General features: G+C 36.9%; 1 protein-coding gene across 5 annotated transcripts in view; it reads left to right on the top strand.

The window, feature by feature from the left end:
• RAPGEF6 (Rap guanine nucleotide exchange factor 6) overlaps positions 1-27,652 on the top strand; it is a 236,880-nt gene that overhangs the window by 196,544 nt on the left and 12,684 nt on the right. For 3 of the 5 annotated variants that reach the window (XM_043465975.1, XM_043465973.1, XM_043465976.1), the window contains 6 exons: positions 188-571; positions 11,531-11,742; positions 15,894-16,017; positions 21,770-21,990; positions 23,556-23,747; positions 26,163-26,297. In XM_043465975.1, coding sequence (XP_043321910.1) covers positions 188-571; positions 11,531-11,742; positions 15,894-16,017; positions 21,770-21,990; positions 23,556-23,747; positions 26,163-26,297 — 1,268 coding nt within the window. Of the gene's footprint in view, positions 1-187; positions 572-11,530; positions 11,743-15,893; positions 16,018-18,503; positions 18,528-21,769; positions 21,991-23,555; positions 23,748-26,162; positions 26,298-27,652 lie in introns of all 5 variants that reach the window. The other 2 variants (XM_043465974.1, XM_043465972.1) reach the window with 1 other exon arrangement.

Below are 27,652 nucleotides of genomic sequence, written 5' to 3'. Positions count from 1 at the left end.
GAACAACTTCTTCAAAGTGTTCTCATTTAAAATGTTAATTTTCCATTTTATCTTTAAATGAATATTCTGCTGACATTTCTGACAAAAAGTTATTAACAGTATAATGATGTTTTGACAACAGTGATTAAAGAGGAAAAGTGCTCTTATAAATGTGAAATCACTTATAAAAGCGATTTTTTCCTTTTAGGTATTATTTGAAAAATAATATGGAAACAGAAACCCTATGTTCAGATGAAGATGCTCAAGAACTAGTTAAGGAAAGCCAGCTATCCATGCTACAGCTAAGTACTATTGAGGTGGCCACTCAGCTGTCCATGAGGGACTTTGATTTATTTCGTAATATTGAGCCTACTGAATATATTGATGACCTTTTTAAGTTAGAGTCCAAAACAGGAAATACTCACTTGAAAGAATTTGAAGACATTGTAAACCAAGAGACATTCTGGGTTGCCTCAGAGGTTTTAACTGAATCAAATCAGCTCAAACGAATGAAGATTATTAAACATTTTATTAAAATTGCACTTCATTGTCGAGAATGTAAGAACTTCAATTCCATGTTTGCAATAATAAGGTAAGTTTGTACAAATATTTCTGTATGATTTTGTCATGATACTGAACTTGAAGCTGGTTTTCTTCTTAGGTATTAAATGGGCAGGAGAAGAAAAGTTCAATGAATATATTTTTATATAAGTTTTGTTAGATTGAACATATTTTCCATTTTGGTGATACTGGTTTTTCTCCTTTTGTTTCTTCCATCTTTCAGTCACTTAAACATTTTTTGTTAAGTATAGGTGGTTCCCTGCCCAGTTTTTTTCATTTCTCCCCCGTGAGGGATTTTACCCTCTTGGATATATGCTTGATACCTGGTCTTTATCATCAGACTTCTGTACTGTGCATCAGACAGTACCTGCTTCACTGTGATTTGGCACTGAAAAATTAATGCATTACAAATTGGTGATATTAATGCACTAACTTAAAACTGCTATTTTGAAGTGACCACAGCAGCAACAAAGAATAACGGCTACCATTTGGTGACCTCTTCCTGTTTCTCACAGACTATACGAGGTATCATTGAATGTGTTGCCACTCAAACAAGCTGGGTCATTAGAATTATGAAAATTCTTCAAAGTTTATAAACCCGGGAAATGTGGGTGGTTACATGAGCTTCTGGGAACCTTCCTCCTTCTCTTCACTTACTGTGAGAATCTAGGTGTAGGTACTTTATTTCCTGACCTTCATCCAGCACAATGATGATCACAGAAGGATTCCTCCTAAAACAAGTCTAATTTTAAAGGTGGAGGGTAGTAGTAGTGTGGTCCTTTTAAAGGTCATGTACTTGTATTTGGTAACCTAATAACTACCGTAACTAATTCCATCTGTGCACGCTCTTCAAAAAATTATGATTTCTTTCTAGTACTCACTAAAATTATAATCTTTATAGCAACTTTTAAATCATAAATCTGTCATGGTAATAGAAAACTCCTTTATGAAATTTAACCAGTGGATGCAGTAGAACTAGACATTGTGGAAGTATTGAATAGAGATTAGTAGAGTGACCTTTAGAATCAGGTGCATCTGTATTTGAATCTTGCCTCTTCCATGTGGTAGCAGTGTGTCAAGAGAAAACTGAAGACCAGTTTCTCATTTGTGGAATTTAGGACTTACACCAACTACCTCACAGTTTTTAACAGCTGAGTCTAAAACAAGGGAACACAGATGCCATCGATAAACAGTTAGAAGGCTAGAAATTGAAACTGTTTGTATAGGAAACATGGAGTAAAGAATCTGAGAATTTTGGAGTACTCCATTAAAAAAACAAACAAAAACAACCCCCGAAAACCTGATTGACTCCAGAAGAGCTCGCTGTGTAAAGAATGTCCAAAGAATATGGTAAAGGGCTAAAAACCGTATCTTAGAGGCCATCCTCAAGGTGAGGGTAAGGAAGCGAGTCCAACCAAAGAACTAGAGTACTAATACAAGAGATAGTAGACAGCATAGTTATGATGGTGTCATTGAAATCAAGGAAGCAGAATGAGAGGACGGTGGAGATCAGCCCCAAGATGGGTGTAAAAAGGCCAGACATTTGTTCAGGAAGCTTTGTTTTGGTTAGGAGGTTGGTTTTGTTAGGAAGAACATTTTATTTACATTTTCGATAGTTCATGTAAAGTTAATTGCTTAGTATTCCTACATTTTATATTACAATGCAATACAAAATATAAAGGACATATTAACTTTACAGCTGAGATGAAACAGGTGAATCAGTCACCTATGACTGGAATTTATAGCATATTTTATTTATTTGAGTTCTTGTTTTCCTAAGTCTAGCCAAAGGATTGTCAATTTTATTTATTATTTCAGATAACCTTTTCTTAGTTTCATTGATCTTTTCTGTTGTTTTTTCTGGTCTCTTATTTATTTCTACTTGGATTTTTGTTATTTCTCAAATGGGCTTAGTTTCTCCTTTTTCTTGTTACATATGTTAAGTAATTTATTTGAGGAGTTTGTCATTATCAACTTAGGTCCTGGAACTGCTCTTGAAGTATCCCCCAAATTTTGGTATGTTGTATATCCATTTTCCTTCATTTAGAAGTACTTTTTGATTTCCCCTTTGATTTCTCTGTTTGTTTGTTCAGGGGAGTGTTGTTTAATTTCCAAATATTTGTACATGTTTTATTTTTCCTCTTGCTGTTAATAACTAGTTTTACAAATTATGGTCAGAAAAAATACCTGGTATGATTTCAGTCTTCTTAAATTTGCCAATACTTGTTTTTGGCTTACATGACCTAACCTGAAAGATGTTCTGGGTATGCTTGAGAAGAATGTGTGTTCTGCTGGTATTGGATGGAATATCCTGTGTGTGTCTGTTGTTCACTCAGTCGTGTCTGGCTCTTTGTGACCCCATGGACTGCAGCACACCAGGCTTCCCTGTCCTTCACTATCTCCCAGAGTTTACTCAAACTCATGGCCATTGAGTCGGTGATGCCACCCAATCATCTCATCCTCTGTCGACCCCTTGGCTTCTTGCCCTCAATCTCTCCAGCATCCGATAGGTCCATTGATCTAGAGTATGGTTGAAATCCACAACATTTCCTTGTTGGTATTTTTGTCTGGGTGATCGATGCATTGCTGAAAGTGTGGTATTAAAGTCCCTTGCTACTGCTGTATTGTTTTTTTCTCCCTTCAGGTCTGTTGGTATTTGCTGTAAGATATTTAGGTGCTGTGCCGTTGAGTGCATACATATTTACATTTGTTATGTCTTGCTGAGATGGCACCTTTATCAGTCTATAATGACCTTTGTCTCTTATTACCATTTTTGGCTTAAAGTCTGTTTTATCTGATGTAAATCACTATTCTCTTTTGATTTCTATTTGCATTGAATATAGTTTTGCATCCTTTCGCTTTGAACCTGATTGTATCCTTTAGGCTGAGCTGAGTAGGCGGTATATAGTTGGATCTTCTTTTATTTACCAGTAATTTTGCCATTTGATTGGAAAATTCAGTCCGCTTACATTTAGAGTAATTTTTAAAACTTACTTACTCATTTATTTTTGCTTGGACTGAGTTTTTTTGCTACATGTGGGCTTTCCCTGGTTGCAGCATGTGGGGGCTATGCTTTGTTGCAGTGTGTAGGCCTCTCATTGTGGGGGTTGCCCTTGTTCCAGAGCACAGGCTCTGGGTGTGTGGGCTTCAGAGTGGCAGCACACAGGCTCGGTAGTTGGAGCCCATGGGCCTCGGGCGAGCAGATTTAAGTGGCAGAGGCTCGCGGACTCTGGAGCGTGGGCTCAGTAGTTGTGGCGCTGAGGCCCAGCCACCGTGCAGCATGTGGAATCCTCTCAGACCGGGCATCAAATCCAAGTCCTCCTGTTGGCAGGTGGATTCTTACCCACTGCACTATGGGGAAGTCTTAGAGCAACTATTGATATGTAAGGACTTAACTACTGCCATCTTATTGTTTCCTGGATGTTTTGTAATTCCCTTCTTTCTTTTTTACTCTTTATTTTTTACTCTATTGCTGTGTTCCTTTGTGAATTGATACTTTTCCTGGTAGTATGCTCTGATTTTCTTTTCTTCATCTTTTGTGAATCCAACTATGGGTTTTTGCTTTGTGGTTAGTTACCATGACACTTACATGAAACCTCTTAGAGATGTAGCAGTCGATTTGACACTGATAAAATTTCAGTCACATACAACTCTACCCCCTCTTTTATGTTTTCAGTGTCACAATTTGCCTTTTTATGTTGTGTATTCATTTGCACATTGTAATAGCAAGAGTTGTTTTTTATATTCTTGTCATTTAACCTTTGTTCTCTAGTTTAGTGGTTAATATACCATCATTTCATTGTTGAGAGTATTTGTTACCCTAACTATATTTTCACATGTTTTCACGTTATTGGTGTCATTTCATTTCATTTTAAGAACTTCTTTTAGCATTTCTTATAAGGCAGATCTAGTATAATGAACTTCTCAGCTCTTGATTTCTGGAGAAGGTCTTCTATTTCTCTAGGATGACTTTGCCAGATAGAGTACTCTTGACTGATAATTTTTTTCCTTTCTGCAGTTTGAATGTATTAGTCCACTCTCTCCTGCTTGTAAGTTTTCTGCTGAAAAGTCTACTGATAGCCTAACGGGAGTTCCCTTGTAAGTTACAATCTTCTCTTCTCTTGCTGCCTGTAGAATTCTTTCTTTCATTTTGACAGTTTTATTATAATGTGTCTTGGAGAAAGTTGTCTTGGATTGAAATAATGGGGTAATCTGTTAGATTCATGAACTTGGATGTCTAGACCTCTTCCCAGGTTTGGAAATTTCTCAACTATACTTCTTTAAATAGTCTTCTTTCCCCTCAGTTCTCGCTCTGGAACTCCAGTGATTTGTATATTGGGTTTTTTGGGTTTTCTTCCATAATGGTTTCCCAACCTTTTTCATTCTTTTTCTTTTTTTCTCTTCATTGGCTTTCTTCATTTTTTTTTTCCATGCTTTTTTCTCCTCACACTGGGTTATTTCAAAGTTCCTATCATTTATCTCAGTGATTTTTCCTTTTCTTTGGTATACTTGATGTTGCTACTCTCTATTGCAGTTTTTTCATTTCATTCACTGAATTCTTCCATTCCAGAATACTCATTTGGTTCTTTCTTATGATGTCTGTATTTTGATTATATATTGTTTTTCTCATTTCATTGACTCATCTTTCTGTTTTCTTATAGCTGATTGAGTTTTCTTAAAATTCCTATTTTGGGTTCTTTATTAGGTAAAATATGGATTGCTGTGTCTTTGATTACTGGAAGATTTTTGTGAACTTTTGGTGATGTCATGTTTCCTTGTTTTTTCATGTTTCAGGGAGTTTTGCATTGCTTTTTCTGCATTTGAAATTGCTTTCATCTTCTCTAATTTTTATGCGTTGCCTTCAGGAGAAAAAAAATCCTTTTGTCATTCCTAATACAGATTCTGAGACTTTCTGTCTGGCATTGTGTAGATACTGCTCCAGGCTTCTTGTTCCCTCTTGGGCAGAATTCTGAAGCTTGTATGTTTTCTCTGTATCCTCAGATGTACCATGTCAGATGCCGATATGTCTCTCTTATTTTCCTAAAGGTGCTACAGCTCAGATTTGTGGTTTCTTCTTCACCCACAGACTCCAGCCTGTTTTCTGTGTGTTTTTCCTCTCTTCCAGAGCTTTCTTTTGGGACCTTGCACAGGAAGCCAGTGGCAGAGGGGTGGAAGGTGTGGGTTTGGGCATGGTGAGCTGCACGTACTCTTGGGTACGTTGGGAGGATTTACAATTGAGGTTTTCCTGTGTCTCCTGGGGAGCTTCCCTGATGGCTTAGATGGTGAAGAATCTGCCTGAAATACAGGAGACCTGGGTTCGATTCCTGGGTCGGGAAGATTGCCTGGAGAAGGGAATGGCAACCCACACCAGTATTATTGCCTGGAGAATCCCAGGGACAGAGGAGCCTGGTGGCCAAAGAGGGGTTGCAGAGAGTCAAACACAACTGAGCAGCTAACACTCACTTTCTGTGTCTTCTGGATGGGCTTCCTGTTGGAATCCAGAGGCAGTTAGCAGGAACCTCATTCCTTTAATATCCTTTTGGAATCTTACATGCTACTCTTCTGATCTGTTCCCTCCTCCCACTCATGGAGCTCCCACTTTAGTGCTGTGGATGCTGGAAGAGAGAATGAGTGTCTTTAGCAATATCCCACATGGCTCAAGCAGCCAGACATTCCCAACTTGCTCTCCCTTTCCCTTGTTGGAGAGATCAAGAGCCATCTAGTTTAGTCTTGAGTTATGCTTCCTTGCCTTTCACTTTTGCTTTGCTTTTCACGAAAAGCAAAGGAGAAAAGGAATGATATACCCATCTGAATGCAAAGTTGCAAAGAGAAGCAAGGAGAGATAAGAAAGCCTTCCTCAGTGATCAATGCAAGAAATAGAGGAAAACAATAGAATGGGAAAGACTAGAGATCTCTTTAAGAAAATTAGAGATATCAAGGGAACATTTTGTGCTAAAATGGGCACAATAAAGGACAGAAGTGGTATGGATCTAACAGAAGCAGAAGATATTAAGAAGAGGTGGCAAGAATACACAGAAGAACTATATTAAAAAGATCTAATGACCCAGATAACCACGATGGTGAGAATCACTAACCTAGAGCCAGACATCTTGGAGTGCAACGTTAAGTGGGCCTTAAGAAGCATCACTATTAACAAAGCTAGTGGAGGTGATGGAATTCCAGCTGAACTATTTCATAGCCTAAAAGATGCTGGTACTAAAGTGCTGCACTCAATGTGCCAGCAAATTTGGAAAACTCAGCGGTATCCACAGGACTGGAAAAGGTAAGTTTTCATTCCAGTCCCAAAGAAGGGCAGTGCCAAAGAATGTTCAAACCACCACACAATTGCACTCATTTCATATTTTAGCAAGTAATGCTCAAAATCCTCCAAGCTGGGCTTCAACAGTACGTGAACTGAGAACTTTCAGATGTTCAAGCTGAATTTAGAAAAGGCAGAGGAACCAGAGGTCAAATTGCCAACCTCCATTGGATCATAGAAAAAGGAAGAGAATTCCAGAAAAGCATCTACTTCTGCTTCATTGACTACACTAAAGCCTTTGACTGTGTGGATCACAACACACCAGAAAATTCTTAAAGAGATGGAAATACCAGACCACCTTACCTGCCTCCTTCACAACCTGTGTGCAGGTCAAGAAGCAAGAGTTAGAACTGGACATGAAACAAAGGACTGGTTCCAAATTGGGAAAGGAGTACATCAAGGCTGTGTATTGTCACCCTGCTTATTTAACTTATATGCAACATCTATCATGTGAAATGCCTGGTTGGATGAAGCACAAGCTGGAATCAAGATTGCTGGGAGAAAGATCAACAGCCTCATATATGCAGATGACACCACCCGTATGTCAGAAAGTGAAGAGGAACTAAAGAGCCTGTTGATGAAGGTGAAAGAGGAGAGTGAAAAAGCTGGCTTTAAAACTCAACATTCAGAAAACTAAGATTATGGAATCTGGTTCCATCAAATTCATGGCAAATAGAAGAGGAAAAGTGGAATCAGTGACAGACTTGATTTTCTTGGGCTCCAAAATCACTGCAGATGGTGACTATGAAATTAAAGATGAGCCTTGAAATTAAAGGTGAAATTAAAGCCATGAAATTAAAGGTGAGCCATGAAATTAAAAGATGCTTGCTCCTTGGAAGAATAGCTATGACACACCTAGACAACATATTAAAAAGCAAAGACATTACTTTGCCAACAAAGGCCCGTATAGTCAAAGCTGTGGTTTTTGCAGTGGTCATGTACAATTGAGAGATTTGAACCATAAAGAAGGCTGAGTGCCAAAGAATTGATGCCTTTGAACTGTGGTGTTGGAGAAGACTCTTGAGACTCCCTTCAGTCAATCCTAAAGGAAAATCATCCTGAATATTCATTGGAGGGACTGATGCTGAAGCCCCAATACTTTGGCCACCTGATGAGACGAGCTGACTCATTAGAAAAGACCCTGATGCTGGGAAAGACCAGAGGCAGGAGGAGAAGGGGCCAACAGAGGATGAGATGGTTGGATGGCATCACCAACTCTATGGACATGAGTTTGAGCAAGCTCAGGGAGGTGGTGAAGGACAGGGAAGCCTGGTGTGCTGCAGTCATGGGGTCGCAAAGAGTCGGACATGACTGAGCAGCTGAACAACAACAACAGCAGTGCTTCCTTGGGGGAGGAGTGATGCCAACAAAGGCAAGCTGTTCCTATCCCATTGCACTCACACTCTTCTGTTCTGGTCTACTTCAGCGGAGTGCTCGAACTTCTCCTCTGGAAACCTGGACTTCACAAAGCTCCTCTTGTCTGAAGGTGACCACCCAAGTCAGTGTTCTGCATATGTTCCCAGTCCATAGCTGAAAGGGGCCAGAACCATTTCATGGTCTCCTCTAGATTCCCCACTCCCATACCCAAATCTGCCTGCCTGTTACTCAGTACACTGGTGGGTAAGTCTCCACTCCGGTCCCTTGGTCCATGTTTCTGGGTCCCACTGTTCATGGATAGATGCTGAATTTTTGTTGTTGGGGTAGGGATGTCTTATGACACTATAATGTTGACATCACTCTCTCCTGTTATCTCCTGATTGAATTTTGTTTTCTAATCATTTCTTAAAAGTGCTTTTGGAAATGATATATCCTAAGCATATTCAAAATATTTTTCTCTTGCATTTGAACTTCACTGTCACTTTATCTGGCTTTAAAGTTCTTTCCTAATATGTTATTTCTTGGGAACCTCATGGATAATTGCTCTACAACTAGTGTTTCATATAGTTTTGCAGGTTTCAGAGTTTTCTTCCCATTTTATTTCCTTATCTCTGAAATCATTTACCTTTACACAGGTGTTTCTACATCTCATTTAGTTCTGTGTCTATAGATTAAGTTCTTTTGTTCCTGGATGGTTTTCTCAAATTGTACTTTTGAAGATTTTTTTCAGTTCCATTATTTTTGTTTCCTTCCTCAAGGATACCAATTATATAAATTTTAGATCGCCTTTGTCTTCCATATCCATTATTTTTTCTCTGAAAAGAAAGTTAAAGTGTTAGTCGCTCAGTCGTGTCCGACTCTTTTCAACCCCATGGACTGTAGCCTGCCAGGCTCCTCTGTCCATAGGATTCTCCAGGCAAGAATACTGGAGTGGGTTGCTATTTCCCTCTCCAGGGGAACTTCCTGACCCAGGGATCGTACCCGGGTCTGCTGCTTTGCAGGCAGAGTCTTTACCATCTGAGCCACCAGGGAATCCTATTTTCTCTGTCATTCTTCTCAACTCTGACCATTTCCATTGATTGCTTTTGTCAGTCCTTTTAAGGCACTTGCTCAAGATTTTAGCTGTATCTTTTTCTTTATGTAGGTTCCAGTATTGCCTTCATTTTTCTGATAGTTGTGTTTTTTCTTCCAAATTTTCCTGAACTTAATTTTTTAAATCAATATATATTTTTCCTAAACTCATATATCACTTCGTTGCTCTTTCTTTACTTTATTGATTCATTTAAATCGTGGATACTAGAGTCATTAGTCAGTCCCAGTTTTTATTGTCAGAACATTTTCCTACTTTATGATCTTTCAGTCTGTGTTTTTCCTCGTAGCAGCATGTTATGGCTCCTTTATTCATTCCTTGTTTTTGAAGGACGTGAGTTTTCCTATATCATCTTATCTGCAGGAGATTCATATGGAAGAGGAGCCAGGGAAGTGTTCCAGTCTAGCAGAAATAGAGCTTGTATGTGAATTTTTTTTTACCCTTAACTTCTCTCCAGCAAATGGAGATACACAGTTTTATGGCTGCCTACAACTCAGTTTCTCTCTGCTATCTTGTGTCACTATTAAACTGCTTCTAGCCAAGATGTTATATCACTGCATACACTGTTTTAAATCTTACTTTCCCTGACATTCCCTGGTAAAGAACAAGAGTCCAGCCCCTTACTAATTCTATCAGTCTATGGACCCTGGTTTGTTGTTCCAAATAAGGGATTGCTGGCTTTGCCTTTGGAGTAAGTTACCTGCTTTGGAGTGCTATGGTTTATAGCTTTCATTGAAATCTTCAGCTGCAGGTCCCCTTTTTCAGAATTTTGCATACTTAGATTTGACTTGACTGGTTTTTTTTTTTCATTTATTTTTATTAGTTGGAGGCTAATTACTTTACAATATTGTAGTGATTTTTGTCATACATTGACATGAATCAGCCATGGATTTACATGTATTCCCCATCCCGATCCCCCCTCCCACCTCCCTCTCCACCCGATCCCTCTGGGTCTTCCCAGTGCACCAGCCCTGAGCACTTGTCTCATGCATCCAGCCTGGGCTGGTGATCTGTTTCACCCTAGATAATATACATGTTTCGATGCTGTTCTCTCTAAACATTCCACCTTCACCTTCTCCCACAGAGTCCAAAAGTCTGTTCTGTACATCTGTGTCTCTTTTTCTGTTTTGCATATAGGGTTATCGTTACCATCTTTCTAAATTCCATATATATGCGTTAGTATACTGTATTGGTCTTTATCTTTCTGGCTTGCTTCACTCTGTATGATGGGCTCCAGTTTCATCCATCTCATTAGAACTGATTCAAATGATTTCTTTTTAATGGCTGAGTAATATTCCATGGTGTATATACCATAGCTTTCTTATCCATTCGTCTGCTGATGGGCATCTAGGTTGCTTCCATGTCCTGGCTATTATAAATAGTGCTGCAATGAACATTGGGGTGCACGTGTCTCTTTCAGATCTGGTTTCCTCAGTGGACTTGACTGTTTTTTGATAGCCATTATAATGTGTTTAGGAGTCACAGATATCTCTTAAGTTTTGGTGGAAATGAAATCTGCATTTCTCTTATTCATCCTTGTAGTTTTTGAGATGATTTCTGAGATACAGAGGGAACAAAGATATCCTAATTCCACAGTTTAAAATCATAAGTCAAGAGAACATTTTAAATTCTGTGGTATAGGTAAAAGTCAGGTAGCCGAGAACAAAAGAGGAGACATTGAGTATATAGAGGCACCTAACAGACAACAGGATTAGAACCTATGGAAGTATTGAAATCAGGGACATGAATGGCCAAAATCTCAAAGAAAGAAGGCTTTCAGTCTCAGAACTTGCCTCACTTATATTTATATACTGCTTGTTATCACTTACACCACTTTCAAATAATGTTTCCATAAAATTATTTCTAAGTAAAACATACAAAAACATTGTGATGCTTGAAATTTATTTTTTAAGTTAAATGTATGTTTAATGGATTTACTGTATTTGTCATTTACATGCTCCCTTTAAAAAAGGGCACATACAACCATTGGCACATAATGTAGTTCCTTTGAAGAAAGTTTTTCTTGTTTTAAGATCAAGGAGTCCCTTTTTTTTTTATGGTTCTACTGTTTATTTCAACATGTTGAAAAATGTGTCTGCTTATTTTAGCTTCATTAGAAAAAATTGGTTTATACACTTACCTGACCTGCATCCTGCCTCTCTTGCAAGCCTCTTTTTTAATGTTTTTATTCTCATCTTCGGCAGTGGTTTGAACCTGGCATCTGTAGCACGACTCAGAGGTACTTGGGAAAAGTTACCAAGCAAGTATGAGAAACACTTCCAAGATCTGCAAGACCTTTTTGATCCATCCAGAAACATGGCAAAATACAGAAATATTCTTAGTAGTCAAAGCATGCAGCCTCCAATTATTCCACTCTTTCCTGTTGTCAAGAAAGATATGACATTTCTACATGAAGGTATTTGAAAGTTACTTGAAAATTAGCATGCTTAGTTTCAGCTAATTCAACAGAATTATAATGTATTTAATGTATTTTTCGGTCTATTGAGTATAAGTCACTAAAAGTTTTACCAAATTAAATGTAGTAAATCATAGGAAAAACCCACATTATTGATAAGAACAGATGTCAGTGTTTACCCAATGCAGTTTACACAAAACCGAGATCAGACTGCCAACTTCTTTTTTTAGTTAACTGAACACATACAGAAAAGTACGGCAAACAAGTAAACAACTTAATGGATTAAGACAAAGCAAACACCCAGATAACCAACACCCAATCAAAAACAAAAAATTGCCTCCCTCCCAGCAGCCCCACTTGTGCCCCTTTCCAGTTACCACCTTCATCTTCCCTGATACTTGTGTTGATTTCTAATACGGTGGTTTTACCTGTTCTTGAGCTTTATATTTGTTTTTTTAGTTTTTGGTTTGACTTCTGAATTATTTTGGTGAACATTAGACTAGTGTGATGAGATTCTTGCATGTTTTTGAGTGCAATTATAATTCATTGTTCAAAACTATTTGACATTGCATTACATAAATGCAATACTTGGGTTCATTCAATCTGTTGATGAGCATTTGATAGTTTCCACTATTTACTCAATACAAATAATGCTGCTGTGAATATTCTTTCACATATTCGTAGTATACATGCATTTTTGTTCACTATAATTCACAGTGAAATTTATGAATATTCATACAGTCAACTTTGGGAGACAGTTTGGTGTTAATCCACTAAAGTGGAACACTGGCAGTGACATGAACATTCTTACTGTTCCTCGCTGTCTCCAGTACCTGGTAAATTCATTCTTTTTATTTCTACCCATTTCAGTAGGTATGTAATTCTATATTGATGTGATTTAATGTTCATTTCTCTGATTACTAATGAGGCTGGACACCCTTCTGTATATTTATTTGTCCTCTTTTATCCATTCAGTTCAATTTCTTGCCTATGTTTCATAAGGTAATCGTTCTCTAATATACCTTTTAAGGATTTTGTGTAAGTCCTATATGTATATATATAGTATGACTTGCCTTTGACTTCCTTAAGATTATCTTCTGATGAACAACACGTTTGAGTTTTAAAAACCTAATTTATTAGTCTTTTGCCATGTAGTCTCAGTTAAGTCACTCAGTTGTGTCTGACTCTTTGACCTCATGGACTGCAGCATGCCAGGCTTCCCTGTCCATCACCAAACCCCCCAGAGCTTGCTGAAACTTATGTCCATTGAGTCAACCGTGTAGGTTATACTCCTCTTAATTGTTTTTTTTGTGAGTGGTATTTGTCCTTCATTAACTTGCTGATTACACACTATTTTGCTAATTTTCCAGTGTTACACTACACATTACAATGTTTATACTTGCTGATACTAATTTGAGTAGTATTCATTAGTACCTTTCTGTGTGTCAGGCAGTGCAAGAACTTAGACCATTCAAATACCCATTCTCTCACCTCTCCCATTTATATACAGTTGCTGCCATGCCTTTAAATCCCACTTGGTACTGATATTATTTAGTAAAGTCGATATTTATTAGTGTGGTGATATTGTTACTGTTTTTTTCCCCTTCCTGAATTTCAGAGTTTTTCTATGGTTGAGGATTTTTCTCCCTGTAAGAACACTGATTATTATTTTCTTATGTGCAAGTCTGCTGGTGATAAAATCTTAGTTTTTGTTTATCTGAAAAATTGTCTTTAATTAATATTCATTCTTACGGCACAATTTTGATTGGCAGTTATCTTCCAACATTTTGAGATAACAAAGTTATCTCCTGACTTCCACTGTTATTTTTAGAAGTCAACTGTCAGTCTTATTTGTTGTTCCTTTGACAATAATCTACCCTCCTTTGATAACTGCTCTAAAATATCCTCTATCTCTGTTTTTCTCTAGTTTTGCTATTATACGACTGTGTACAGTACTTTGATTTTGTCTCACCTGGATATTTTTATTTATTCTGGAATTTTCTCCTAGACTAATATCCAATTTTTAAATTATTTCTTCAACTATGTCTGACTTACTGTTAAAATTCAACAGCATATTCCTTATTTCAGTTACTGGGCTTTCCCCCCAGATTTACAATTTAAATTCATTTTTTATCTTCATATTTTCTACCAGAGTTCTCAGTGTTGTTTTTTATAACCTTGCACATATTCACTAGTTACTTTAATGTCTGTTTGTAGTAACTCCATAATCTAGGTGTTTGTTTTTTTTTCATGAGTCTTTTTTTCCCCCTTGCATTTCAGTCATGGTAAATTTTCACCAAATGTACCTGGTTATTGTTGGCCAAATGGATGTTGTATATAAAAAAATTACAGAAATAATCTAGGATTTCAGACAATATTCCATTTCTCCAAAGAGAATTAAAACTTGATTCTGTCAGGCAGCTAGGAATGCTAGCAATCCAAAAATCACTTTAAACCATTTTCACATTTTGAGATAATGTAACACTTAACTTTTATCCAGTCTACATTTTGTTTATCTTTAGTTCCAGGATATACGTGTGTACGTGTGTGTGTGTGTGTGTGTGTGTGTGTTTCAAAAGTCAGGGAGGCACTGCTCAGTTTTTCAGCTCTTCATCACCTTTTCTGAAATCAGCAGAGGCCTGTAGGTGGAGCACTGGAAATGCTAAACTTGCCACACATCTTCATTATTTCTTCAGATCCTCACTGCCTTGATAGTTTTTTGATGACTCAACATATTTCTCCTATTTTTGTTGAATTTTTCAAACTGTTCTCATCAGTTGTGTTGTACCAATTAACTAATTAAGTATAATTAGTTAATTTCATTAACTAATTAATGAATTTCATTATTACTTCTTAAGAAATTCATTATTACTTCTTAAGAAAGTATTATTAGAGGCTTCAAATATATTTTCTTACATGTTCCCTCAAAACATGTTTACATGACTTGAAAGTATTTTGTGTTGTCATTTTGTCTCCAACTCACTTTGAGACCCTGAACAGTTTATATGTCCAATAGATAGGTACCATTTAGTGCAAAAAGGGAGCCCCTTGTGTGTTCAGACCCGTGTGGTTTTCCATCTTGGCTTCAGGGACTTGGTGTTCCAGAGACATCTCCGGGCCCACCATGGGAAATAAATAGGGTCACACCAAGTGTTAGACAGGTGTGGAAAAAAGACAGTTAGATTACCCTTTGAACATATAATTTTTTGCCTTGTGGTTTGAACTGCGTAAGCCCACATGTGGGCTAAGTCTGGTGTCATTCCTGTTCTTATCAAAGAAAGGTAGACCATTTTGAAAGTTGTATGAATTTTTTTCTCAGAGAACTATTTAATAAAACAAATAAAGATTATGTAATTTCTGAACAAGCAAAATTTGTGTTTAATGATTAAAGTCATGATTGTAAATTCAAATTCTGGGGAAGGGCATGTACATGGCAGACTTGAAGATGTCTGTCCCTGTGAGCCATCCCTCTCTTAATTTTAACTAATTATTTCCACTTGGAAAACAGACGTGCTATTATTTAATCCCCCAGATACCATCCGCTCTCTTTTTCTTCCAGATAAGTCATAAATTCTTATTTTTATGGGATGTCTTCCACTTCTTAAGTGTTGACAACTCATTTTATAATTTTTTAAATCATTGTAAACCGTAGCAACCATACTGGACTAGTTAAGCCCAAAGGTCACTCTTTATGACCGCTGGTGGAAGCCTAAGTTTTCAAGTGCTTATTAACTTTGCTGCCAAAAAAACAGATGCAGGTACCTGCCTGAGTGAGCCGAGCGTCTGGAGAGCTAGAATTGAGGAGCTGCACTTTTTTCTTTTCTTTTTTTTTGGTGTGTGTGTGTAGAGGAGCTGCACTTTTTACTAGGTGTGCCTGCAATGTAATGAAGAAATGGCTTTTAGAAGCTATGCACAGGTTATCACTTTCTAATATTCGTAATCATTATTTCCATAGGAATAGAATTCCTCCCGTTAGGTCATTCCTTGGGAGCAGTATTAAACCATATATGTGTTTATCAATTCTTAAAACCAAAAGTGGCAGTTTTATAAAGGTTCTGATTTGTGCCTCCAGGAATAATGACTTGACTTCTGCTACCTTTATACAGATATTTTAATTTTGGAAGTTAAAAAAATTTACTTTTATTCTATAGGAAATGATTCCAAAGTTGATGGTTTGGTAAATTTTGAGAAGCTCAGAATGATTGCCAAGGAAATTCGTCAGGTTGTTCGAATGACTTCTGCTAACATGGATCCAGCTATGATGTTCCGACAGAGGTATGGCATTGAAGTATGTAAGTGTTACAGAATGGCATTGAAAGTGATCGTTTTCATTTATTGACCATCTGCCTTTTATTGTGCACTGTATTAAGTGCTTTATAGATGTCAATGTCAGGTAATAGTGTATTATAATAACCTTTAAAGGTTGGTAGTATTGGCCTGCTTTTTACCTATGAAGAAACTGAAGCTCAGAGCAGTTAGGTAATGTGTCCAGGATGACATAAATTACTGAGATTTGAACCCTAATTCTCTATTAATTTTTTGAGTACATAGATAGTTCTGTATTGTTATTGTTACTTAAAATGTCATCTAACTTAAATATAAGTAAATTGCTGATCTTCACTGAAGCTATCAGAGAAAACAGATATTTTCATCTGGTTCTAACCAAATGTGTAAAGTATTAGTCTTCATGTCTTTGATTTTTATTGAGTATTTTTAAAGTTCCATATCTATATAAGTTCTACTTTATTCTTCTAAAATATATTCCTTTGTCTCAAGTCATGGTACTTATGTAAATTCTTTAGCAGTTCAGAAAGTGCAGATTTAAGGATACTGTATCTTTAATAAAAATTAAAATATTGTGTTCACTATTAACCTGATCTTCTATGAATGCTTTTTAAAATTCACTTTTCATGTAGTAACAAATGCCTCCTCAAATTAAATAGAATTTAAAGTAAATTACCTTTCCTAGTAATTTTTAGGATGAAAAGATACTAGGGTTTTAATTTTTTATCTGATTTTCTTCTGGGCCTGTGTGTATAGCTTTAGTACCTAAGGGCTTTAAAAACGAAATGTTTGTCAGGGCAGACACAATTTCAGTGGCTTAGGTAGCTCAGACAGTAAAGCGTCTGTCTACAATGCGGGAGACCCGGGTTTGATCCCTGGGTCGGGAAGATCCCCTGGAGAAGGAATGGCAACCCACTCCAGTATTCTTGCCTGGAAAATTCCGTGGACTGAGGATCCTGGTAGGCTACAGTCCATGGGGTCGCAAAGAGTCAGACACAACTGAGCAACTTCACTTTCACTTTCAAAAGAAATACAGTCTACTAAGGAAACAAAAATATTTGGTTCTTTAAACGTTAGAGATGGAGTTGTTATAACCAGATAGAATCAATGTGTGTCAGGATTATTTTTTTAATTTTTGTTTTGTTTAAACCACAGTTCATGAGTCTGTTTTTAGAAGTAGTTGACCTGATAGTTACTCTAGTTTAGAAATTCTCAAAGTATGACGGAAGGAGTGTGTCATATCTCCTCTTCTCTACCCAATTGCCCACTTTCGCCCCTGAGAATCACTGCATGTAATGAGAGGTGCCATTGCTCAGCAGTGTAGAAGCAGAAGACCTAAGAACCAGGGACCAAAGCAAACCTGGAGGATTTGTTTGTTTCTTTGTTTTTAAGTTTTTGTTTTTGTTATATGTCCCTGTACAGTGGCTCCACCATTCCCTGTTATCTTACACAGACATCTGTCTACTCATGTATTTTAGCACCCTGGTTCCTGAATGAATTTGTGAGCCTGTCAGACCAGATAATTTTCTAAGTACCAGCTATGCCTCAGAAATGAGCAAAGGAGGAAATCAATAAACTTGACTGTTCCCTTGAATGGCCTAGCCTGGAGTAGAATACAGTATAGGAAAAAATAAAGCATTTATAGTTAGATTAGACTGAACTTTTCCTAAATTGATTTTGTCAGCTAGTACTGAAATGTAGTAGCTTTCTTCAAGTATTTGGCCATTTTGGTGATATATATTATGTAGTGTGGACAAAGTAACTCAACAGTAGTCAGTGTGCTGACTGAAAAAACAGATTTGGGGCTGGCCACAGCTGGAGCTTATTGGGTACAAGCCTGGGATATGCTCAGACCAATCAGGTGGTAGAGAGGAAAGGGCCAAAAAAATGAGAATAAAAATGTTAAAGAATCTTGATTCAGCCCAATTATAGTATAAGGAGATACAAGATCTTAAAGATTTTCATGATATATTTATACTTACATTTTAAGTTGGCTTTGTTCAAAATTTCTTGAACAAATATATTGTCAGAGAAATTTCTGCACTTAAAAATGAAATTATAAATCTTTATGTTCCTTGTAATTTCATCCTCTCACTTAAATGAATGGTTCAAAAATACCTTTGAAAAAAATTCAAAAGTTCTTTCTTTTAAAGTTTCCCTGGAAACTTGTAATAAATATTTTCCGTTAAGCTTGTTATTAACATAAGCCTCTAAATGAATTAGGTATTAAAACATAATTGGTCTAAAAGCACACTTTTAAATATTGTGGAGTTTTTTGGCCTTCAGTACATGTCATAATTCATTTTACCACCTTGTATTCCATTAAAGTCATTTTACTGTTAAGCTACCATTTTTTTTCTAGTAAAATTTTTCTGTTCTGTTCTGTCTCCGTAGTTTCTCTGACTTTCAACTGTTGTCTTTTTTCTGTGCTTTCCTATTCAAACACACGCTTCAATGTTTGTGGCTCTTGCTTACAGGAAGAAGAGGTGGCGGAGTCTGGGGTAAGTGTAGAGATGAATGCAACTGGAATGAAGGTTGTTCAATTTCTTAACGTATACTGCATCCTTTTCATTAATGCACGCACGTAAAATAGCATGTGTTCTATTAACCCTGTCAACCTACATTCCTGACAAATGCCTTTTGCTAACAAGGAGACAATAGTGATAGAGCTAGCTTCTTCCTCGTTTAGTTTTCCATTGTTGACATCCCGTAGGTCCCTTTTAGATTTTAATTTAGCAGGGTCAGTTATATGATGATGATAGCATATATTGTGTGCTTCCTGTATACTTCTCTAAGCACTGTATATGAATTTATTGAATTCTGTAGCTGCTCTGTGAAATAGATACTGGTATTCCCATGGCACAAATGGGGAAGACAGAATTGTCCAAATTCCTAGAGCTCACTATAGTGGATTCTAATTCATCATTGGTGATAGTCTGATTCCAGAGTCCACACCATTTTATTCACATGCCATATTTATAAAAATAAATATTTAAGTAAATTAAAATGGATAAGAAAGTGGTTTATAAAGGGTACATTTTCCATCAGCTGCAGCCTTTATCCAAACTATACTATAGATTTGAGATAGTAAATAATTGAAATAGAAGATTATTTTAAATGCTTGGATCCACTAATACTATGAGATATACATCACTGATAGAATTTTATTTTAAATTCCTATCACTTTTAATTAAAGGCTCCCTTATCTCTCTTAAAACTGAAATAGATTCAGAAAATGACACCTTTTGTTTTTCAAGTAGTTTCAGATCTCCGCTTACAGATCTGTCATAGTTAGTTAGGTATCTTATAAGTCATATATCTAGTCTTTTCAATTATAATGGAAGGAAAAGATGGGTTTTGTGGATAAAGGGATTAAATAAAAATTGTGCTATTTTAAGATTACAGTGAATCATGAAGTTAGTTGCTTTTATAACACATATATGAAGGATTTTTTCTGAGCCACTTACTTTGAGTCTTGTCCTATTTGTGGTCTTTTTTGTTTTCTGTTGAAGCTTGGTAAACTTGAATTTTCTTCTACTTTCTTCTTCCCTTCTCTACGTGTTTCTCATGTGTTTTCTTCTATGCTGTACATTTATGTCTTGGTCTTTTCTGGTTCTCATTGAAAACAGAAATTGATTCCTAACATTACTATGATGAAGAAGACTACTTGGACAGTGTATCTTAGTGGGGGTTTGGAGTGTTTGAATGACTTGTGTAACACAGTCACTATTCATTCAGCATTTGATTGCATTGTATGATGTTTGCAGACACTGGACATTTTCTTTTTTATATCAAAGCATTTTGAAAGTAGATTAAAAGACATTTCTTTGTCATTTATCACAGTGTTTCATTTATTGAAATTTTGTCTGTATCCTAGATTTCTAGGCACCTTTTTATATCAACTTAGGTAAAATTATTGAATATTTGTATTAAAATTTGTACTTAAATGTTGAGAGTTAATTTTACTGCATTGCTTTGCATCTAAGACAACATCAATTGTCAGGAACACTACTATTTTATGTACCACTAAGAAAAATCACTGCAGTGCCTTCTTAATACTGAGAATTTTTTACTTGTTAAGAGTTCTTATATAAATTAGGTGTGTATTTTTGTCACATAACACCTTTTTTGCATTAATAAAAAGGAAATATTAAGTGAATTAAATTGGTTTAGGTCTTTCTAAAACTTTTTCCTATTTAGAATGTGAATCTTCTGAATCACTTTTAGAGTTGTTAGTTTCTGGAGTTTTTTCCCACGCACAGTATTGCCTTTTGTACCATCAGATGCATAGGTAATGCGACATTTCTTTAAGCAAGCCATAAAAGAACAAAAAGCTGCTGACGCTGGGCTCTTAGGCTGGCTTTGCAAATATTCAGGGCTAGCTTCCTTTTGACACTTGCGTCAGGAATGTTGTTGAACTTTAGTTAGAGTCACTACAGCCTTATAATCCTTTGGTTCCTGAAGGTTAACGGAGCATTCACTAATGCCATTGGATTTTTCCCAAACTATTCTGCAAATTTTGGAATTTCTGCTGTGTAAGTAGAACAAACATGTCACAGTTTCTGCCTGACCAGTAACAATTGCAAGTTTCCATCTGCTGTAAGACACAGTCTTTTAAAGATCTTAAAATTGTGGAAGAAAAATAACATTTTTTACAGCTTTATTTCACTTGATCTAAAGTGAAAATGTTAGGATTTTAGTGTGTTTTTAAAATGGGCTATGTGAGCACGGAAAAAACAGATTATATGATTGTAGTCTGTTTTTGAGTATCTTTGGGTAATTGGGAGGCTAACTTTGAAAACCCATAGATACCTTCATTATTTTAGAATGGCAACTGCCTTTAAAATAAAAATCATCTAGAACCTTGTGTTTGCCACCTTTGTTACAAAGGACAAATAGCATTGCAATTCCTGTTTTCCAGTGGTTCTAGATGTAGTTATTGTAGAAGAAAGAAAGCTTGCTGAAAAGAGTAGAGTTGGATGTGAAGCTTTATTAGCTTGTTTGAATTGTAGTAATTCATACTCAGCTTGTAGTTCCATCACATTTAGAGGCACTGCAGAAGAAAGATCCCATATCCCCAGCCCTAGAGGCCACATGTTGCCTCACCAATTCATATGTGAGTGGAAGCATTGAGTAGCTTTTTACTGCTGTTTCTGATCTCTGACTATATTGACTTGAATATAAATGGTGTTATTTTTCTTATTGGTTGTTCTCTTTAAAGTTTGGCCAAAATCTGGTTACAGGTAACATTGGAGCGTGCTCAGAGTATGTCTGCTGTACACAGAAATGATGATGGCAGTAGCACGTCCAAAGTAGCACATACAACCAGAGCTGCTCTAGAAACTCCTGTGCTGAAGAACCCTGGTGCAGAGATCTGGCTCAGGGTGCACTTGCCCAATTAGGCTCTTGACATATCTTCAGAGTGTGGATGGCCACAGGGCCAAGGAATGCTTTCACTTGTCACAATTGTCCTGTGGGTTGGAACGCACAAAACATAGGTCTGATGTAATTTGTTGCTTTGAGGGGAATTGTTAACTTATCCTTTTGAGTTCTGCACTTTGCTGAATCTTAAAACTCAGAACATTGCCATGTGTGACATATTACTTTGCATTAATGCTTTTCATCTTTTAACTCATTTGCATCAGCATGCAATCGCATTAACAGAACAGAATTCTTTTAATCTTCAGTCTGCTGTACTTAATTCTCATCTTTGTAGCCCATTATTGTGATCTTCATCTTACAGGTCACTGAGTCAAGGCAGCACAAATTCAAACATGCTGGATGTTCAGGGAGGTGCTCACAAAAAAAGGGCACGCCGTAGCTCTCTGCTTAATGCCAAGAAGCTATATGAAGATGCCCAAATGGCAAGAAAAGTGAAGCAGTATCTTTCCAGTCTGGATGTCGAGACAGATGAAGAGAAATTCCAGATGATGTCATTGCAATGGGAGCCTGCATATGGTACCTGTAAGTACAAGTTTTCACTTATGTGATACTAAACAGCACAACAAAATAGAAATTTATTTTTTTAGTATTATGCTGAAGTCCCAAGAAAGTTAACTTTCGCTCACAAAAGTTTAGTGACATACCTCAAGCATCATCTCATCGTGTTAATCAGATACTGAATTCTTATCCTTTCCTGATAATTTCTCTGTGCAGGAAATGGAGTCTAAATATAGTTCTTTGAAAAGCATCATAAAATCTTAAAAAAAGACTGTAACATTATAGAGGAGTCTTTCTCTGAGAATGTTCTTACTTTCATCCTTAAATGAAAAGTAAAATAAGTGAAAATTTTGCCTTTTCTAAGAATTTTACAGATATTTACTAACTGAAAAAATACAATAAATTATAGGTATCAGTACAATAGGTAAAAACAAAAATCTGATCTTCCTGATACTATTTATGAATAGAAAATAGGATGAACAAAGTAGATCCTATTCTCAATACTCAATTTTTTAAATTAAGTACGAACAGTAGAATGCCTGTGTCTCTGGGTCAAAGATAGTATGAGTTGTGAAAGCAGAAATCAAAGATTGTACTTCTACTATGAGTATTACTTATCTGGATATGTGATTAAATGTTATGCCAGTAAAAATCCCAATATAATGCATAGAAATTGATTTAAATGTTGACAGAATATAGGGGGCAGGAAGGTTCAGATTTTCTATTTCCATGTTCCTAGTTAATAGGGTGAAATGGTAGTCATCATGAGTTGACCCTGAGATTGGTAAATGGTATAGTATTTGCATAGTAATAGGACAAGTATGTCGACAGAGTAGAAAAGATAAAACGGAAATACAACTAAGTATTGTTTTTAAAATTCAGATTCACAATTAACTTTCAAATGTAGGGTAATGACCCATTCAGTAAATGTCGTTATAAAAACAATATCTTGAACACTTCTAGCAAATTTGGTATTCCTGTGTATAGCTGTTGAAATAATTTCACTTACTCATTCAATACCTACTTACTGAACATCTGTTTATATCACTGAACACATAGGGATACGCTTGTAAACAAGATATAAATCCATGCTTATAACCTTGTTTGTTACAGCCTTGTGGAGGGAAGAAGCATTGATTAATTGCACAGATAATTGTATTATAATTATCAGTGCTGTGAAGGAAGGATACAGGATGTCTTGAGAATAGAGTGGGTTATTGGGGAAGCTGGATCATGCAGGGTCTAGTAGACCTTGCTTTAAGGATTTGTGTCTTTATCCTAAGAGCAGTGGCAAGTCATCTGAAGGTTTGTGCAGGGCATTTGTAGAAGGAAAGTAGCATTATCAGATCAGATTTTCATGATGGAAGAGTCATCATGCTGATGTATGGAGAATGGCTTGATGGCGTAATTGATAGAGTAAAGAGAGTATTTCAACAGTATAAATGAGAAGATGTTAACTGCTTGGGTCTCATGTGTTTCAGGGCTTTGGTGCACACATGCCCAAGTTTAGGAGCCACACCATGAAAACATCCCACGTAACTTTGCCTTATAAAGTACAGAAGTATGTTTTTGTTACTCTCTCTTATTAGTGACCAAGAATTTAAATGAGAAAAAATCAGTGAAGTCATCAGAAATGTCTCCGGTGCCATTGAGGTCAGCTGGCCAAACAACTAAAGCGTATTTGCATCAGCCCCACAGAGTAAGCCAGGTGCTTCAGGTGCCAGCTGTAAATTTGCACCCTATCAGGAAGAAGGGTCAAGGAAAAGACCCCGCCACATTGAGTGAGTATACACAATTAATACTGCATTCATTTAACGAAATTTCCAGGTGAGTTAGTTTGGAAAGTAATTATAAATGCTTCGGAGATCTGCTGTCACAGTTTGTGTAAGGTAAGGAGCACTCATGAGTCAAGAAATGCTTCGTTTTGCCTGTAAGTCTTTGATGACAGCATGCACATTTTAAATGTTGATGTGGGAGTTCCTATAATTATACCAACCAAAAACTTATTTTTACTTGGGTACCAAGGACTTACTGCATTTAGTGGTGTATATACTCAGTTATCTAATGAAAATGCAACTTTTGAGAATGGAATTGCTTATTTTTTTTTTTTTAAAAAGCCTGTATGTTGGTTTTTCATTAATGCCCACTTATGAAAACCTAGCTAGGAAACAAGAAAGAAGCAAGGGTAAAATACACAAAGTATAGGCCATGCTCTTTTTTCCTCTGTTGGACCATGTAGAAGTTGTCCAAATTACTTTCATCACTTGTTTTAGCATTATCACTATTTTAGCTTCCAGGTGGAAAGCTAGATTAGGTTTGGTTCCCAGCATTTTTATTTAGCCCATGCATTATACATAGAACATACTCAGTAGAACCTTGAGAATTTAACTTGATTTTGCTTTGAAATCCAAAGGTAAATAAGGAATTCCCCTTCCTTTGCCAGATTTTCAGTCTGGTGATAAAGACATTCACATAGATAGATAACTTCAGCATATGTGATATGTCCACTGTTATGGCCGGAGCATGTATAGAACATAGAAAAAAACAAAAGAGAGGGGGCTCTTAGAGTCGAGAGAAGTAAGACAGTGCTCCAGAGAAGACTTTTTGGAGATAACACCTAAGCAGAATATTAAAGGTTGACTAGGAAGGAGGTAATTGGGCAAAAATTTCAGAGAAGTGGCTTCAGGCAGAGGAAGAATTTGGTAGCTACGTGGAGCTACAGGTGGTTTACTCTGAGTACAAAGCTGCACAGTGTTGAGGGATAATAATAATGCTAACACTTAGAGAACACTAACTGAATGCCAGACACAGTTCGAAGTGCTTTACTACTTTATGTATATATGTTCATTGAATCTTAAGAACTCTAAAGATAAAGAATACTCACATTCCATAGAAGATCTAAATAACTTAATGCACCCCCAGTAAGAGATGGAACTGGAAGCTGAGCTGAGGCTAACTGGCTCAAAGTCCGTCCTTTTAACACTAAACAAACAGTGTCCCAGGATGAAGAGAAGTCAAGTCATAGACATGCCAAAATTAGAACATGAGATGCTGAAGGAAAGTTGTCAGTAGATACCTATAGGAAGCAATTTGAGCAAGGCAAGGGTCTGGGCCAGTTTACGTGTGAGGAGGTCTGTAGTAGGAAGGGCGTGAGATTGGAGGTGGGGAGTCTGAGTGGAAAGCTGATGTAGCAATGGGAAGTTGGCCAGAACCTGATCTAATTTGGTGACTGTGGACATGAAGAGAAAATTGGATGCAAAATGGGTGAAGTTGATTTGGTGATGGGAATGAGAAATGGGAATAGTCTAACTCTGGTTTCTTACTTGGACGTCATCACCTGAGAGGCAGAATAATTTGTACCAGGTAGCCATCCTCCTCCTTCCTGTAATATGCCTATTAGTTATGTGATAAATATATTAAAATGGCACTTAACTAAGAGTAGTGTGAGTATACTATGTTTTAAATTTTTTCAGTATTAAAGGGGTGCTTGTTACTATGCTGAGTACTCATCAGAGTTGGGCTTTCTTTACTGGTTCAACAGTGAAAACTTTGGTAAGTTTGACCTATGCCAAAAAGGACCAGCGTTTGGACAAGAGTGATGACAGAACTTTGCAGGAATGTTTCCAGTAGGCTCCATACTCTTTTTCTATAAATTCATGATTCTTTCTGTTGTCTACTTCTCTCCTGTAGTGTGAATTTAGTGTTCTTGAAAAGGGCTGGCCTGGCAGGCCTGCAGCTTCTTCTGTGTCCCCACAGCCAGATGCTCCACAGGTAGTGACAGAGCCACCACCCTTCCGCTGCCCCTGCCACATGCCTCGCCCTGACTTGGAGAGGCCACCTCTAGAGGGGAGGGAAGAGCTTGAATCCATGCATTCTCTATTGAGACTTCCAACACGTGTGTCAGTGGGGGTGGCACACTGTACTCAGACTTAAATCCATGTCCCTTATGCCGCAAAACAAGCAAAGAGCTGTTCTAATCTGATCTGTGCTGACTGGCTGAATTTGAACAAATGACCTAGAGGTGAGAATCTCTGTGTGCCATCACCCAGTCATTTAGTCCCCGTTTGTCATTTACGCATTTCAGTTGACTACACTAGCCATTGTGCATCGTGGCTTTAGTTACGTAGTAATTTAGGCAACTGTAGACATTTTAATTGTGAAGTGATGCTTATTTACCTCTTTGATTTTATTTTTAGGTACAGGTTTACCTCAGAAAGTTTTAGGAACAGCTGAAGAAGTAAGTGGTAAGAAACACACAGAAGACACCATTTCTATGGCGTCATCCATACATTCCAGCCCGCCTGTGTCTCCTCAGGGTTCCCCCCGCAAAGGTAAGGGAAAACAGTCTGAGCTCTTGTTACACCAGACAACACTGTGGGGCACATAGTTTGCTTTTGGTCTATGGTAATTATATTTAGAAAGTGTGAAGAAAAGTGAAACTCATAATACCTCCTGAATTTTCATGTTTTGGATTGAATTATTCAGATGGTTTCCAGGTATTATGCAGCATGGAGCTAGGACTCCTGCATTCAGAGTGTGGTCCTTCTTTGGTAGAGGACAGGCGTAGATAAGAATGAAGGCAGAAGTCAGTTGTTTTGGTCTGTGCAGATTCTTGATGTTGTTACTCAAATTACCAATGAATTCAAACAATTCTATGAAGTATTTTAAAGTAAGAATTTCTATAGGAAATTGTTTATAACCCATTTACAAGATTTAGGAAATGAAACTAATATTTAGAGTAATACATTCCTTTCTTTCTAATGGAGTGTTACTGCTGCCTTTTTATTAATTGAAATTTACAATAATCTGTACAGTACCCTTGTGGATTTTTACATTTATACTAATACAGCGCCTCTTGAGTTAAAAAAAAAAAATGTGAAATTTCTCTTGTTTATTTATCTATATTTTCATAATTCAGACCAAGGCTTTGCCCCCCCTTTTTTTTTTTTTTTTGACTAGCCTGGGTAGTATAAATGTAAGATTCCATTTCACACCAGCTCCGAATGTAGCATGCTAAATAGTGTGTATGTTTCTTCTATTGGCCCCTCCGTATTCTGTGTTTACTCTGGTGAAAAGACTCCTTAGTTTCATTAACCCGAAGCTAGTTGAATTGGATTTGATATATATGTGTGAACATGACTTGTGGGAATTTCACAGATGTAAAAGATTTACATCTTTGAATAATCACAGTACAGAATAGTACATGGTCAGAGGGAGGACAGGCTTATGAATTCTAGTAGGAAGGAAAACTTCCAGAGGTTTCCTTAGCTCTTGTATTCTAAGTTTCCTTTCACTTTTAAGCGTTCTTTTTTATTTTTGCTACCTCTGTGACAGCAGTGTGGTACAGTGATGTCAGACCTTAGTTTGATTCCTGACTCTATCCCTGGTCATAAAGAACAGATATATAAGGTCAGGTCTTCTGTCTGCAAGATGGGATAGGGACCACATATTTTAGGGACCTTATTTAAGGTTTAAATGAAATAATACCTGTAACGCCTGATAGATGGTGGGTGTTTAGTAAATTGAAATTTCTCTTCTTGATCACTGTTGCCACTCCAGGGCAATATCACTCCATTACTGACCTTCTTCACATAGCTGAGACTGGCTAGAATTTTCTTTCAGATTTTACTAAGAAAAACTTAGTAAAAATCACATAGGACATATAAAAGTATTCATTATAGATGTG

Source organism: Cervus canadensis, chromosome 4 (assembly GCF_019320065.1).
Source record: "Cervus canadensis isolate Bull #8, Minnesota chromosome 4, ASM1932006v1, whole genome shotgun sequence".
Classification (NCBI taxonomy): Eukaryota; Metazoa; Chordata; class Mammalia; order Artiodactyla; family Cervidae; genus Cervus; species Cervus canadensis.
This window is presented reverse-complemented; position numbering and strand designations above follow the sequence as displayed.